A 14,681-nucleotide genomic window follows, 5' to 3' on the forward strand; every position below is an offset into this window, starting at 1 on the left:
ATCCAGAGGTTAGTCAATTTTATTACAATAAGGCAGATTAAATGAGCCTTTTGCAGAAGTTTTCACGATTGCATGGCTGTTAATATTCATACCTCATATCACTTGAACAGCTAATAAGCTATTCAAACAAATATGTTGTATATATTTTTGTATATAATACAATGACACACACATGTAAGAGTGGAAAATTCACCTTAAAAATGAGTCGCAAACAATCACAAAAAGGATTTTCTGTATTCCAGCGTTTAACTGTACTCTTGAGAATACTGGAACCTTGTGTTGCCAATGATACTTAATAGGAAATAAACAATAAGACACCAGATCAAAAGAAAAAAGTTAATGATAAAAATATGAATGAAAAGTAAGTTAGTAGTTCCCTTATTAGGCATTTCTGTAGAGGCCTTCATTTGAAATCCCCTAAATGATGAAATAATACTGTGCAGAGCTCTATGAAGTGCTACATTTATAACACAAAAGATCACATTAAATCTCATTCTTGGCTCATTAAACAAGACAAAGTATAGAAGCTAGATTCTGACTTTTCAGTGTACTGGACTTGAGTAAAATTTGAGCATAACAAGAGGAATTTATTGATGCTTACAGCTTCATGAAGCGCAAATCAAACCCATATTGATGAAAAGAGCTGTTTCTAGCATTTTAAAACCTTTGGCCACTATAATATAATGGAAATGTACACAGTATTGGAAAGAGAAATAAAAAAATATTTTGTAATCTATACACATTTAAGCTCGATTCTCATTTTTGATCGCGAGAAGTGGTGATTTCACTTTTTCGACAAAAATCACTTGCCAACATTGATCCCTTGGAGATTTAGATGTAACAAGGTTCATTGAAGGAACATAAAGCGTCTAGTTACTCTCCTCTTTGGCTTGTGCGGATGCAGTTTCAGAGTTTGATCCTTCAAATCTCTGGGCAGCAATGCTGGCCTGCTGGGACATACTTCTCCTCACAATATCTCCTTTCCTCCAGAGTGTGATCTCCTGTTGAGATGAACAGCAGTGTGTTTTACTCTGACTTCAGGACGGAGGGAAGTAATCTGTTACATTATACGTTGAATACCGGACCTGTTGTTTGAAGTAGCGTCGCTCTTCTTCATCTATAAGGACTAGGTTCAGGTAGTAACGCACAGAGAACTTCTTGTTGATGTCCCTCATGGTGGGCGTCAACTCATATCCAGCGAGAAACAAGCGAATGGGGATCGACTCGCCTGAAAATAATAAGAGCAAAACCATAACATCAGTGTATATGGAAATAATGCATTTTAATAACTAAAGTGAAACGTGTAGAGTGGAGACTGTGCAACATCAAGGTTTATCTTGACCTCTCACAGGTGCCCCATCCATGATCTCATATTTGGCAATGGTGTCATTTTCATGGTACACACTGGGTCCAGTTCCAGTCGTTTCCCGTTTTATTATATTGATTTCCATGTGTTTGATCTTTATCCTCACGAGGAGGAAGTAAATCTTTCCTACGATAACATCCCTCAGATGGTATCTAAACAGGACACAAGAAATTATATTGTGAATAAAAAACATCCCATTTTAGGACTATTTATGCATTTTGACATTTAACAAAATATACATATTTACATATTTTGTTTGCAATTTTATTAAACCTGTTAATTGTCACCCCGTCCCGTATACGGGACGCCTACGTTGACTATACTATATTACAATCAAATCTAATCTAATCTTGACAAACTAAATATCGTTGGAAAGGTCTAAGACTCCCAAATATATATGTTACCAATATTTTTTGTTAAAAATTATGTAGGAAAAGTAATAGATTAATTTATGACAAGAGTGCACCCTCAGAAATCTACATTACAAAAGGAGCTTTGACCTTTGTTTAAAAAAAAGACTTCCTCGTTGCCTTTTCCTCTATCACATTTTAGAAATCATCAGAAGTTATATATCACTTGAAAACATAAAATCTCAAAATTCATCCTTTAAAACCCATTTTAAAATCAGACATTGCATTACCATGTAAATGGCACATCAAAATCATGTTACAAAATGTTTTCAGTCATGAATTATAAAAATTTAGGTTTGTATCATGCACATTCAAGTCTATCTTCAAAAACGTGAATGACAGTTAACAGGTTAAGCACATTTTACGAGCATGTATTTATTTATTTATCTATAAACACACTCACATCTCTTTACAAAATAAAAAGCATATATATTTTTTTTTACCAAGTAATTATACAAATATAAAACCATTCCATATCTATATATATATATATATATATATATATATATATATATATATATATATATATATATATATATATATTAGTGCTGTCAAAATTAGCGCGTTAACGCATTCGATTAATTTGAAATATTTAACGCGTTAAAAAAAAATAACGCAATTAACGCAGTTGCAGTTTTTTTTATTTCCAGTTGTGGCCTATGTGTGTTCAACGTGCAAAGAAATATGGATAAGACCAAGGAAGGACTTTTAGACGGAAAGTTTCAGTATAAAACTCTGCTGGATTACTCTTCAGTCTGCCACAAGAAACATTACTCTTCATTCAGTCTGCCACAAGAAACAGCAACATTAAAATCATGAACTCAAATGTCATTGTTTAAAAAAAAAAAACAATGACTGTAACAGTGCGTTAATCAGACCTTTCTGTAACGCTAACGTTAATAAGCTTAAACGAAATAACAAAATAATTGTGTAGCGGAGTATTTTTTGTACACAGTGCCGTGAACTGTCAATCACTCCTGTGCGCGTGCATCACTGTCCTCCTCGCAGCTGCAGCAACTTGCGCTCTCTCTCTTCATCAAGCTTTAAAACAAAAAGGGGACAAAAAGATCATATTCTCTTTGTGCATAGGCTATAGATTAATTAGATAAATGAATATCTAAATTTGTGCCTTGCCGTCTACGGTATTTTTTTAGAACTTAGAAAAAAGATGCTGCAGCCAATGAGCAGCCAGCGGGGGCTGCAGGACGACTCAACCTCCGCAGACAGTTTTTAATGTTTATCAGACAATAAATACTCAAGATTTTGCTTTAGTATAACTCACAACGAGTTTCACACACCTTCTCCGGCCACGTTGAGTTGTTGACACTTAACAGTGGGAAAAGCGACACATGCGCTATTCACTTGTATAACTTAAGGGTGAATGGGTAATGTAGTTTCTGCTCTGGGTGGGATGAATTAGGAAGCTTGCATTGTGAAGGGCGCTCTGAAAATCGGCAGTGCAGGTAAAAGATTAAAACCTCTATTAAAACAGATGTCCAAATGAGCGTACCGGTACGCTACAAGCACGTTCTGGGCGCACGGAGAGGTGGCGGTACGCTCAAGAGCTATATTTGGAAGTGGCGGTACCAGTGCATACCGGCCCACTTAAAGCACTGGCAATGACTATACTTTGGAATTTTTTTGCAGTCCACTTAGAATTCAACATGGAAATCATTTTTGTTTTTTATTGGCATTGATTGTTTTGAAATTCAAATGGTACTTACATGCCTGTGTTTTTATTTCTGTAATAAATATGGCTTTCAAGCCAACAGTTAATTTGGAGGATATTGATGGTTTAGTTAAACAAAAATTCCAATAAACAATCATATTTTGAATTTAAATAGTTTCTTTGTCTTGAGATTACATTAATTATTTACATTTTACATTTACATATCCAAAAAGTTTCAGTCTTTTAATTGCGATTAATCGCGATTAATCGCGATTAATTTTAAAAAATTGTGCGATTAATTAGTTAATTTTTTTTAATCGATTGACAGCACTAATATATATATATATATATATGATTGTGTTTAAAAAAAAAGGGGATTATTTTCATGGCACGTTATAAAATATAATATAAAATACTTTATTTTTTTGCGTTAATTGTGTCCAACATTTTATCTCATGTTTATGTTTCAGCATGCACACTCACTTGGATTTGTTGTATTCAAACTCAATATGGAGACAATCTTCAATGCCAACTTCCATCTTGATGGAGGAGTTGAGCTCTGGATATGTGCACAGCGTCTGCACGACGATATCCATCTCCTTACTGATATCATTCAGCCTTCTGCTGACTGTCGCTCGCAGAAAGTATCTAAACAGATCAGAATCGTGAATCTCCAGAACTTACCAACAGGACATTTTACACACTGTTCATATATGATTCACAGTGCCATATTCTTGTGTATGACAGTATATCTCCAGTGATGTTGTGTGTTCAGTGTCTGAGACTGACCCCGTGGTTTCTGATAGAGCAGTAACCGTGAAGCAATTGGTAGATTTACCTTAGTTTGACATTCTGGCCAGTGTAAGATTCATAGGGCTTTTCCACATGGGTGAACTCAAAGTCAAAGGTCTGGGACTGTGTGAGCTCACCAGGTCGAGCGAGATCCTTCACTAACGACACGAACTCATGGTGGTTCCCTCTGTCATAGTACAGCTCTGTGAACCACACGACATGTTTCTTTATCCATAAACACACCAGGACCGTTTCTAAACGTCTGTTCCCAGACGGATAAACTCACCAATCTGTCCGACAAACTCGATTTTGATGCCGTAGTGCTCCAGCCTCTTTCCAGGAGTCTTGAGAGTCACGTTGACTTTCCCACTTACGGTCTCACCGTCGTAGAAAAGGAAATATTTGTCCTTCTTGCCATCCTCGGTTTTGTGCTCGGCTTTCTTCCTGGTCTCGGCGTCATTCAACACGATGTCGATCTCCGCGGTCTGTCCGAAGCCGAAGAAGCTCATGTCTGATGGACGAGTGTCAGTGTCACTGCTGGACGAGTGTAGATCACCTGATTGACAGCTGCTTGCTGCTGCTGCGCTCAGCTACAGGTGGCCCTGCGATACTCGGGCGCTCTGCTACCTTTTACCAAGTGGCCTTCAAAAACAAGCGCATAGGTTATTTTTATTGTTTAATATAAGCGATTAAATGGAAATATCAATATATTATGCCCAAAATATAATGCATATTTCTGTTTGATTTAATCAAAGTAGCTCAATTTACAGCAGGACAAGCAGTCGGGAAGGATATTTGCCCATAAAGTAACTCCCGCACTTCCTGGATATTCCTGCAGGTGTAATTGCAAAATAAAAGTTCCAGTTGATTTCATAATAAAAGTCCCTAGATTGGGAAACAATAACGAGGTGCTTGTTTAATAGAAGTGTTTCTTTATTATTAAATGACAATGATAAAAGAAAACCAGTTACATGGCCACATTAATTGTTTACATACGTGGTCACTTCCTTTGACTGTACCTGAGAATATTTTAATCTAAGCATTATGTAGTAATGGATTAATTATTGATGGTACAATAGTGTAGTAGCCTTAAGAATCGAATGCCCTGGCGGTACTGCTATTCAGATGGCATTTCACCTCTTATTATGTGTTTTGATTTCAAATCACACAAACCACATAGTACAGATAATACAAAAATAACTGGACAACATGGGACAATTTTTCTTATAATAACATACAAAAAAAAACAAAAACTAATCTTAATCAATATTTGACTCTTAACACAAAATTCTTGAGCTTGTTTTACAGTGAAACATATGCTATCTGAACATCCTTGTAAGACTTCAATTGTTTATTTTTCTTTTAGTATTATATGAATATACTGTATATATGTATATATATATGTATATATATATATAATTTTTTTTTTTTTTTTTTTTTGCAGTGTAACATTAAATATTAAGGATACACATTGAACATTTAACCATAGCTGGAATGTCAGGTATTTCATTGTCTTGTAGTATAAAATACAGATTTTTTTTGGAAACATTGTGGCCTAGTGTCCTCGACATTCTTGAAAATAAAAGTTCCAGAAGGAGGTTTTCGTAGTGATGCAATTGAGAAACTATTCTGGGTTCCCCATAGAGCCTTTCAGTAATCATTTCTCAAAATAACCATTTTCTTCTCAGTGTGAAATAAAAAAGAAAAGAAAAAGAAAAGAATAATCTAAAGATGCCAATAAAGAACCTTTGTCCTTTATTTTTAACAGTGTGAGTTTATTATTGACTGCTTTACTACACTTATTGGATTCTGTTTGCCCACTGCCTGGCACTCAATAGTATGAAAAGGTTGGTTTAACACTGAGCCTTAAATAAAAAAGGTACAATAAAATGTTTAGCAAACAAACACTTTGAATAATTTGTCTAATAATTTATATTTGTTTATATATTGGAATATACTGGCCCCTGTCTGACTAATATATTGTCAAATTATTAAAAAAGAAGCTAAAAGAAATTCCAGTGTCAAGCTAATAACTCATTCCACTGCAAGTGTTTAAAACCAAAGTAAATTTGATGGTCCAATTACATATCTAGCTACAGGTTTTCAAAACAAAATGAAAGGATAGACAATGTTGACTGCTTCCACATAATCAGTTTTATTCTTGTGACACGGCCCACGATCTAACTACTACTCTGGAGTGAACTACAATAGACGTAGATATTATAAATAGATTAAAACAATAACACTGAGTCAGAAAACCTGGACAATATGTCCAAAACGTATAAAACAATTAGAAAGCATTGAAGGTCACTTAAACACAGAAATGGCACTCTGAAAAACCCACAAGTGCGTAATCTGTATCTAGAGGAATATTTCAAAAAAGTAAATGAATCATCTTCTACAACCAAGTCTACTGACTTTACAGAGATGTCTGATTAAATCTCAAACTTAAATGCTACAAATTTATAGTTTGTGAACTAAATAACCACGGCTGAAACACTAACATAAAATCCTCTTGTCAAAAGTGACCCAGATAAAACAGTCTTGGCAAGATATCGTGCACATTTACACTGAAAGGATTCTTCATATAGTCACACACTATATTTCCAGTGGGAAATGTAATATTTGCCTTGAAGACATGTAGATTCTTGCACTGGTATTATGTGTTGACTTACTTATACAAATACAGCAGCACCTGGATGCAATTTCGACCTTGCTACAATTTGAAGTCTGCAACTGACATTGAGAAATTCACAATTATTTGGAAAGACTTAACAAACGCATCTTTTATATTACTTCTTAAGTTCAATCCTTTTTGTTTTGTTGAAGCAAAATTTTTTTTTTGTACTTTACAAGAAGCATGTAATAGCTATAAATCTTAGTTTTGTTCAGCTGAATGTCATTTTCACATATAAACTGAGTTTTAAGTAAACCTGTGTTTGATTCCTGTCTGTTTAAATCAAAATAAGGGGAGTAAAAAGTCCCTGTTTGATAACTTTGGCAAGCCTCAGCATAAAAAGCAGAATTTGACAGTTCAAAAGTCAGCTCACAAGGCATTTGCACGACTGAAGCGCTCGTCTCCTCTTCATTGATTTTATATGACAAAGGAGGACTTGTGGCGGAAATGTCCCTGAAGAAAAACAGAAATACTTAGCAACATAGCAATCAAATGATTTGTAGTTAAAATGTGGAGCTACAGAAGCAAAACATCCATTTGCCATGTAGAGATTTTACGGAGAGATTATTTTGAGGATTGCTAGCATTAATAAAAATAAACTATCTGCAGTCAGAGAAACGCTTCAGTGTAATCTGAGAAGATAAACACTAACAAAGCTTGGATGATCCTTCACAGAGCATTTCAAAGTGTCGACTATAGCCTCTAAACATGCACTAATACGTGAAAATGATATCTGTGAGGCTTTATCATGTCACAAACTCACAAAGTCTTACCTCATCTGGACTGGTATAGTCCATCCTGTTGTCATGTTGGGGTACTTTGTAACTGTATGAAACAGTGCATTGTAGTTGAACCAAAAGTGCATTCAATTCCAGAACAAATCAGACCAGCTCTTATGGTAATGCTGTAAGATTCATTTTGTGGTTATAGTTTTTACTCACTTGGTTTCCCTATGCTCCTTGCAGGAACAGTAGCCACTTTTCTGAATCTGACAGATGGCCACAATGACAAATATAAACGCTGCCACTCCACCTAACACCTTCAGGAATATTCCCACAACGTCCAGATCATCTAGAAAGAAATGATGTACAAATAAATAAATGGCTCAGCAAAAAAATATATGAAAAATTCCATTATTTACTCACTCGTTGTGTTTATTTATATACTACCAGTGTGTGAATTATTACGTTAGATTTTTTGAATTTGACATTTCTGTGATGTCAAAGCTGAATTTTCAGCATTCAGGCTTCAGTGTCACCTGATCCTTCAGAAATCATTCTAGTGTTCTCATTTAGTTCTTAAGAAACATTTATTGTTATTAACAAAGAGTCCTGAAAAAAGCATAAACATTTTCAGATAAATATATGTGTTTGCATACCACTGAAAAGTAACTGTATTAGGAAAATCATGAAGGTGAATAAATAATTTCAGTATTAAAAGCTGAATCATTATTTCACAGTGCAGCTACTGACCAGACTATTTAAGGACCACACTTACAAACTTCCATGGTCTGAGGACTACATTTTGACCATCCTGCCTCATTCCTGGCCTGGCAAAAGTATTCACCTGCATCCTCTTTCTTCACCGACCGGAATTTCTGTGGATCAAATGTATATCATACTCTTAATGTTCAACAGTGATATTCATTATATTCTCCAGTTAATGTTAAAACTGTGAAAATACAACATAATTAAAATAACTTTCAAAAATACAATTAATTGGCCACAAAAAAACAAAACAAAAAAAAAACTTAATCTAATCCTCTTATTTTTATATAGAAAGTTAATTTAAATGTATTTATTACTTATTAATTAAGGTTTATGTTATAAGCCTATGTTTAAATTTTTTCAATTTTAAAATACTTTTTCTGTTCCAGTTTGATTCTTTAATTAAATGTAAAATAAATATAATTCATTCACAGGCTGACAATTTGATTTATTTATATTATTATTATTAATGTAGTGATTATATTATCAGTGTAAACACAGCGAAATTAATAATTTTCGCAATTCCTTACAAAACAATGGTGGTGCAGAATTGTAATCCAAGCCTCTGATATTTAAAGAAAGATACAAATATAAGTGTTTTTACTAGCATGACAGCTCAAAACACTTACCAGCGAACCAGTCTCAGTGTTCATGGTGTATGAAGAGTTGTAGAACTTGCTGCTGGTTTTGGGGTCTTCTGGCAGCTCCTCGTTGTTTTTGAACCACTGATAGTGTGACTGTGGAAAGCCTTGGTTCTCAATACAGCGCAGTTCAGTGCTCGAGCCCACTGTAACTGCCTCGGGAACACTACACCTGGGCATCACCGGCTTCACTGCAAAACATGAGCATGGATTCATTGTTCACAGTAAGATCTACAGTATGCATTTAGAAAATAACAGGGAGAATTTTCATGTCATACCTTTTAAGTAAATAAGACCTCAAGTAAGGTTTAAGAGAACTGCAAACAGAATTTGTATTACATTTAATGCTGCATGACATTAAATTCCCTCTCAGCAATTATTATCTGAGACATTTTTGTGCATCCAGAGGAATCACAATGATCAGCTAAACGTATTCTTGCACTGAAGCCCACTGAAACCTTTTTTGTCCAGACAGTCCAATCAGTTTTGATCTCATGGGGCATTTCACTGCAACATCACTGAGAGTTATATCTGTGGATTAAAACTCAGAGGATATTCCCCTTGCTGAACCTGGCAGAAACAATCTAACAGTACCTCTTACAGCGAGACTGATTAGTATTTCATCAAAGGGCTTCTGGTCGTCGATGGCCGCCACCTCACAGCGATACTGAGCCGTGTCCGATCTGCTGGCGTTCAGGATCAGAAGGTTTGCAGGCTCTCTCAGCAAAGCCCTGTGCTCCAAGTCACCTGAGAACATAACGCAGCTTCAGCTGAATCCAGCTTAAATACTGTCATCAATTAAACTGCATTATGTTCTGAGAGAAAGAAAATGTTACCAGAAATTTTATTTTGGAAATACACATAGCTGGGTACACCATTTTTAATTTTCTTCCATTCAATTCTGGGATTGTTTGTCGAAATGGACTCTATCAAGCAGGTCAACTCAATTGCTTTAAAGAAATAAGACACAGGCGGTTAATTTACATACACATTAATGAAGAAATCTTATTAAACAACTTTATGTAAGACTTACACTCAAATTCATTTGTCCATACAGATTTTTCAGTTGTTCGGAGTATTACAGCAAAAGCTGCACTCTTGCCTGCAACAGATAACAAAAAACAGATTACAAATCTCTCAAGAACAGTCCAAAAATGTGAAATCATATTTTGCATGAATATAAATTAAGCAATTTTTATACCATTATTTAAATCATAATATTTTTCCATTGTATGGCAGCTAGACATGTGCCGGTATTCGGTAATGCGATATATCACAGTAATGAATATGCACAATATTGTTATCGTGGGCACTTCTAAATACTGTGAATAATTATATATAACAAATTATTCAGAATTTGGAATGCATTTTAAGAATACTTTTCCCACCAACTGGTCAAAATGCACAATACTGCTGTATGCTGCCTGAAAGACTCTGTGCGCTCTGATGTAAACAAGCAGGCATGAGAAGCACATGGGGAACACGTGAGAGACGCTGAATGAAAGCACATTCACTCTCTGACAGCAGATGGCGCTAAACTGCAGAAAATACAGCTTGGAAACCCTTATAAATAAAGCAGCTGTGCTACTTTCTAAAACATATTTAAATAAATGTAAATAGCCATTCAGTTTTTTTGTATTCGTTATGGTGTTCATCACAGTGCCAAATACTTAAATATTTAGACTTAATAGGCTATTTATTTTCAAACTTTTTTATTTTTATTTATTTATTTATTTTTACATATTTTAATCTGGACTACAACATACCCTAGATATTGTTTGAAAGTGTTTTGATTCTTCACACTTTACATTAGGGCTTCATTAGTTAACACTGGCATTAACTGCCAGTGAAAAATTCTTCTGAACATTCATTAATCTTAGGTTTTCCAATATTTAATAACACGTTAAAATAGAACATTGCAACTGTGTTACTTAATGAGCTAACATGAATTAAGACTTGTATTTTTTAACAAAGATTAATAACTTCTGTAGCAAATGTAGCTATTGCTCATTGTGAATGTTAATGCATTAACTAAGGTTAACTAATGAGGTCTTTTTTGTAAAGTGATATCTATGGGTCTTTATAGTTCTTTTGAACTTTAATCTGTGTAAAAATTTTTACTTATATATTTACAGTATACCATGATAAAAGCATTAGCAATTAATCGCAACATGAAAATTTGATACTGGCATATCCCAAATGACAGCTAATCATTTATATTATTATGCAGCATTGTATAGTATTTTTAACCAATTGTATAGTTCTGATTAATTAATAAAAGTAGACAGCATAAACAAACAGCATTTATCTTTTTTCAAGTAAACAAATAATTTAATATTCATTACTGCCTTTACTCTTTCTGTGCTGCCTCTTCACTCATTTATTACAATTTATTAAAGTGACATAAATATGTAATTTAGCCTTATTAAACTGTTTCCACTGTTATATTTGTTGTACTAGCTTTAATTTATTATGATTTCAATAAATAACATTGTGAGCGGACAGGATCATTTTTCATTACTGCACTACAGTAATAAGAATTTAAATAAGTATCACTGTTGAACATTAATATCAGATATAAATACTTTCATGTAAAAAAAAAGTTCTTCTACAATGTAATTGTAATAATTTACTTATTTCAAACATACTTCTTTGATTATTTTCTTCTTCATAATCATATGAATTTCAGTCACGGGTGACTCAGTTTATACGTTTTATTTTTTCAACTTTCTATAATGTTTATGGGATGGGCAGCATAATGGAAGAATAAACTTTGTAAGTATCTTGGGGAAACTGTAACCAGACCTGAACGAATTTCTGTTGAAATTCATGGACAGATTTAGAAGAGCTTGTGTGTTTTCAGTGAGAGTCTGTCTGCACCAACTCAAAAAGGCCAGACAGTGTGACATAATGAAAAGGCAAATATGAAACAAATGATTTGGCAAAGCCTGACAGTCCCAATGGGCTTCGCTCATATGAGAAAATAATTTGGGGTTTAGCGCATTTGCTATTTCCAGATGCGTTTTCCACTTTCGCATAATCTCATGAAATCCACAGAGTGTATTTACAGTGATCCATATGTGATAATCTGTGGCTTTAGCATCAGATTAAAATCTTACCATATGGACTTCTGCAAAGCATGAGACAGACTTCAGTTATCACAAACCAAACATCTGTGGCGTTTTATCATCACCTAGACTGTCAAGCTCGAGGAATAGCTACACATGGGACAGTTTTGTACTGATGTAGTGAATTCTGCTGCATTTAACCACAGTAAAGAGGTGCATTATGGGTGACTAGAGCAAAGAGTCATATTGCCACAGAAGGAGAACTTCAAGGTTTCTGGTGACGTTTCCAAGGCTGACTTTCCCATCGCATGCATCAGTCTATTTTTACATCTGCTGTTGACATTTCCTGATAAGACAAGCTACAGTATCCATCGCTGGGAAGCATGCGCTCACTGAATGGAAGCGACAATGTTAGAAAGGTCTCTGTTTACATAAAACAAAAGAATGTTTGCATAAATATGAGATTCATTTTAAAGCAAACACTTTTTAAGATTAGGAAAAGCTCATGTGGGAATAGAATGTGCATGAAAAAATCTCTGCATTTGAAGATGGATCTATCTATCTATCTATCTATCTATCTATGTAAATGGATATATTTTTTTGCATAATTAGTAAAAGAATGTATATGAAGAATGTAGTGTGTGTGTGTGTGTGTATAGGTGATGTTTGTTTTTTTGTTATTGTGACAGTTAAAAACAAAAATTCTAATAACATCTTTCTGCGTTTCTACTCTAAACAACATAACAAAAGCCTCCTTTTTAATATTTGTGTTATTTAATGTTAATTCAGATTCCGATTTACGGTTGTTTTGATGGCATAGTTTGTGGATAATTACTGTACAAGACAATACCTGATTGTTTTAGCATTTCAAATGACAAACATACTTATTAAAAGCGCTATTCCAGACTTTACAAAGACGTGACCTAAAAAGTGACGGGAAAAAGAAAGAGTGGGAGAGAAGGGGGCGGCGGTGTGATCTTTGACTTAAGGCATTCTTTATCGCAAGATTGTTTACAAAAACTCTCCTCCACAGTTCTGACAGCACTTTCTAGTTTACAAAGACCCCGTCACTGTTCAAAGTGAAATGAGGCTGAAGTTGAGCCCATTTTAAAGTATTTTGGTATTCAGGACACTTTGACCAACAGCAACGGCTTTGAGAACGAGTGAAAGAAACTACACCTCTTCACACATCACACAGCTTGCACAGAGGCACATTGTGCTGAGAAGAACATAAAAAGATCCAATAACACGTCCAGCAATACCTCAAAACATGTCAGCTACAATGAAATAATTCAACAGTAAACTTTAATAGCTCATTTTCTACCCTTGTGAAAAAGAAGCAGGTTGAAGTGCACTGAATGTGTACTTACAGTGTTTTTCACATCTTAAAACCATATATTTTCAGAACACCATATTAATAATACAATTTTACTGATGTAAAGAAAAAAAAGTATTTAAAAAGAGTACACTTTCATGTCAGTTTCTTAACAAACTTAATTAAACTTTTAAAAAGTTTGACTTTAAACTACTTTTTTAATATTACATTTTTGTCATGATTTAAGTCCTCTTATATTAATGTGTTGACACTAAATACTAACATATATTATTAAAATTATTATAAAATTAACATTTTTCAAATGTACTAAATTGCATCTTTATAATTACAAATGTGAAAATACAAATATATTTAATGACACACACACACACACACATATATATATACATATATCAATATTTCAATATAAATGACATTAGATTCTAGTTCGCCATAAATTATTGCCATTTCATTTTGAAGTACACTTTAACTAAAACCAATAGAAATAGTTATGAAACAACACGTCAAAAAACGAATTAAAGTTAAACGAATTATTACATTGAATATACATTTAATCCACAATACCTCTTCATTTAATTGTAAATATTTAATTATATTCGGTTCACTCATTTAAAACAAGTAATTTTTACTCTTTTTAAAAGTATGCTAAGTGGACCTCTTTTTTAAAAAGGCTATTAATCTGATTAAAATGACTTTAAGCTATTACTACGCAGAAACACACTGGGGAACATAAACAAGAGCCGTGTCTCAACCCCTAGTGAACTCCCTACTAGACAAAATCTTCGAATATATGATGTTCACATTAGAAACGGTCGAAATGCTGTCTAAGCAGTCAGCTCACTGGGGATTGAGACACACTCGTTGTATTCCACTGCAGGGCGACATAAACCAACAGGGTAACATTCCCATCTTACTAGAAACCGCGAGCTGTGTTCACACTAAAACTGAGCGTGGCGTTAAATGGCTAACAGTAGTAAAGCAATAGCAGCAGCGGTCAGCGCGAGAATGCCATCACACGGATCCACGACCGCCAATTCAACAAGACCTACACACTCTTTTACAGCATGTGAAGAAATATTACTCACACAGCCATGAGAAGAGCACCAATGAAAGCGTTTGACGACGTCCCATCGCCATTTGAACCGATGTTTTACATACAAATTGAGCTTAGCTTTCCAGACGACGGGGTAGACGAACGTGAGGATGCTGCCCGCTGATGAGTTTCCATAGCTACA

The 14,681-nt window shown here is 34.4% G+C and overlaps 2 protein-coding genes across 2 annotated transcripts; both read right to left on the reverse strand.

Moving 5' to 3' along the window:
* Position 1: 1 nt before the first annotated feature.
* On the reverse strand, positions 2 to 5,095 carry vps26b (VPS26, retromer complex component B). The gene is made up of 7 exons (XM_052616985.1): positions 5,006 to 5,095; positions 4,524 to 4,879; positions 4,284 to 4,440; positions 3,929 to 4,093; positions 1,343 to 1,518; positions 1,086 to 1,228; positions 2 to 1,001 (listed from the first exon to the last, which is right to left on the reverse strand). The coding sequence occupies exons 2-7, from the start codon at positions 4,744 to 4,746 to the stop codon at positions 870 to 872; spliced, it is 996 nt and encodes a 331-aa protein (XP_052472945.1). The 5' UTR covers positions 4,747 to 4,879; positions 5,006 to 5,095; the 3' UTR covers positions 2 to 869.
* Positions 5,096 to 6,368: 1,273 nt separating this feature from the next.
* On the reverse strand, positions 6,369 to 14,681 carry LOC128029295 (junctional adhesion molecule 3B). Its single transcript, XM_052616986.1, has 9 exons — positions 14,532 to 14,681; positions 10,076 to 10,144; positions 9,879 to 9,992; positions 9,637 to 9,789; positions 9,031 to 9,233; positions 8,412 to 8,511; positions 7,856 to 7,985; positions 7,688 to 7,739; positions 6,369 to 7,367 (listed from the first exon to the last, which is right to left on the reverse strand). Exons 1-9 carry the CDS (start codon positions 14,581 to 14,583, stop codon positions 7,332 to 7,334), a joined length of 909 nt encoding a protein of 302 aa, XP_052472946.1. The 5' UTR covers positions 14,584 to 14,681; the 3' UTR covers positions 6,369 to 7,331.

The sequence above is a fragment of the Carassius gibelio genome, chromosome A15 (assembly GCF_023724105.1).
Source record: "Carassius gibelio isolate Cgi1373 ecotype wild population from Czech Republic chromosome A15, carGib1.2-hapl.c, whole genome shotgun sequence".
Classification (NCBI taxonomy): domain Eukaryota; kingdom Metazoa; phylum Chordata; class Actinopteri; order Cypriniformes; family Cyprinidae; genus Carassius; species Carassius gibelio.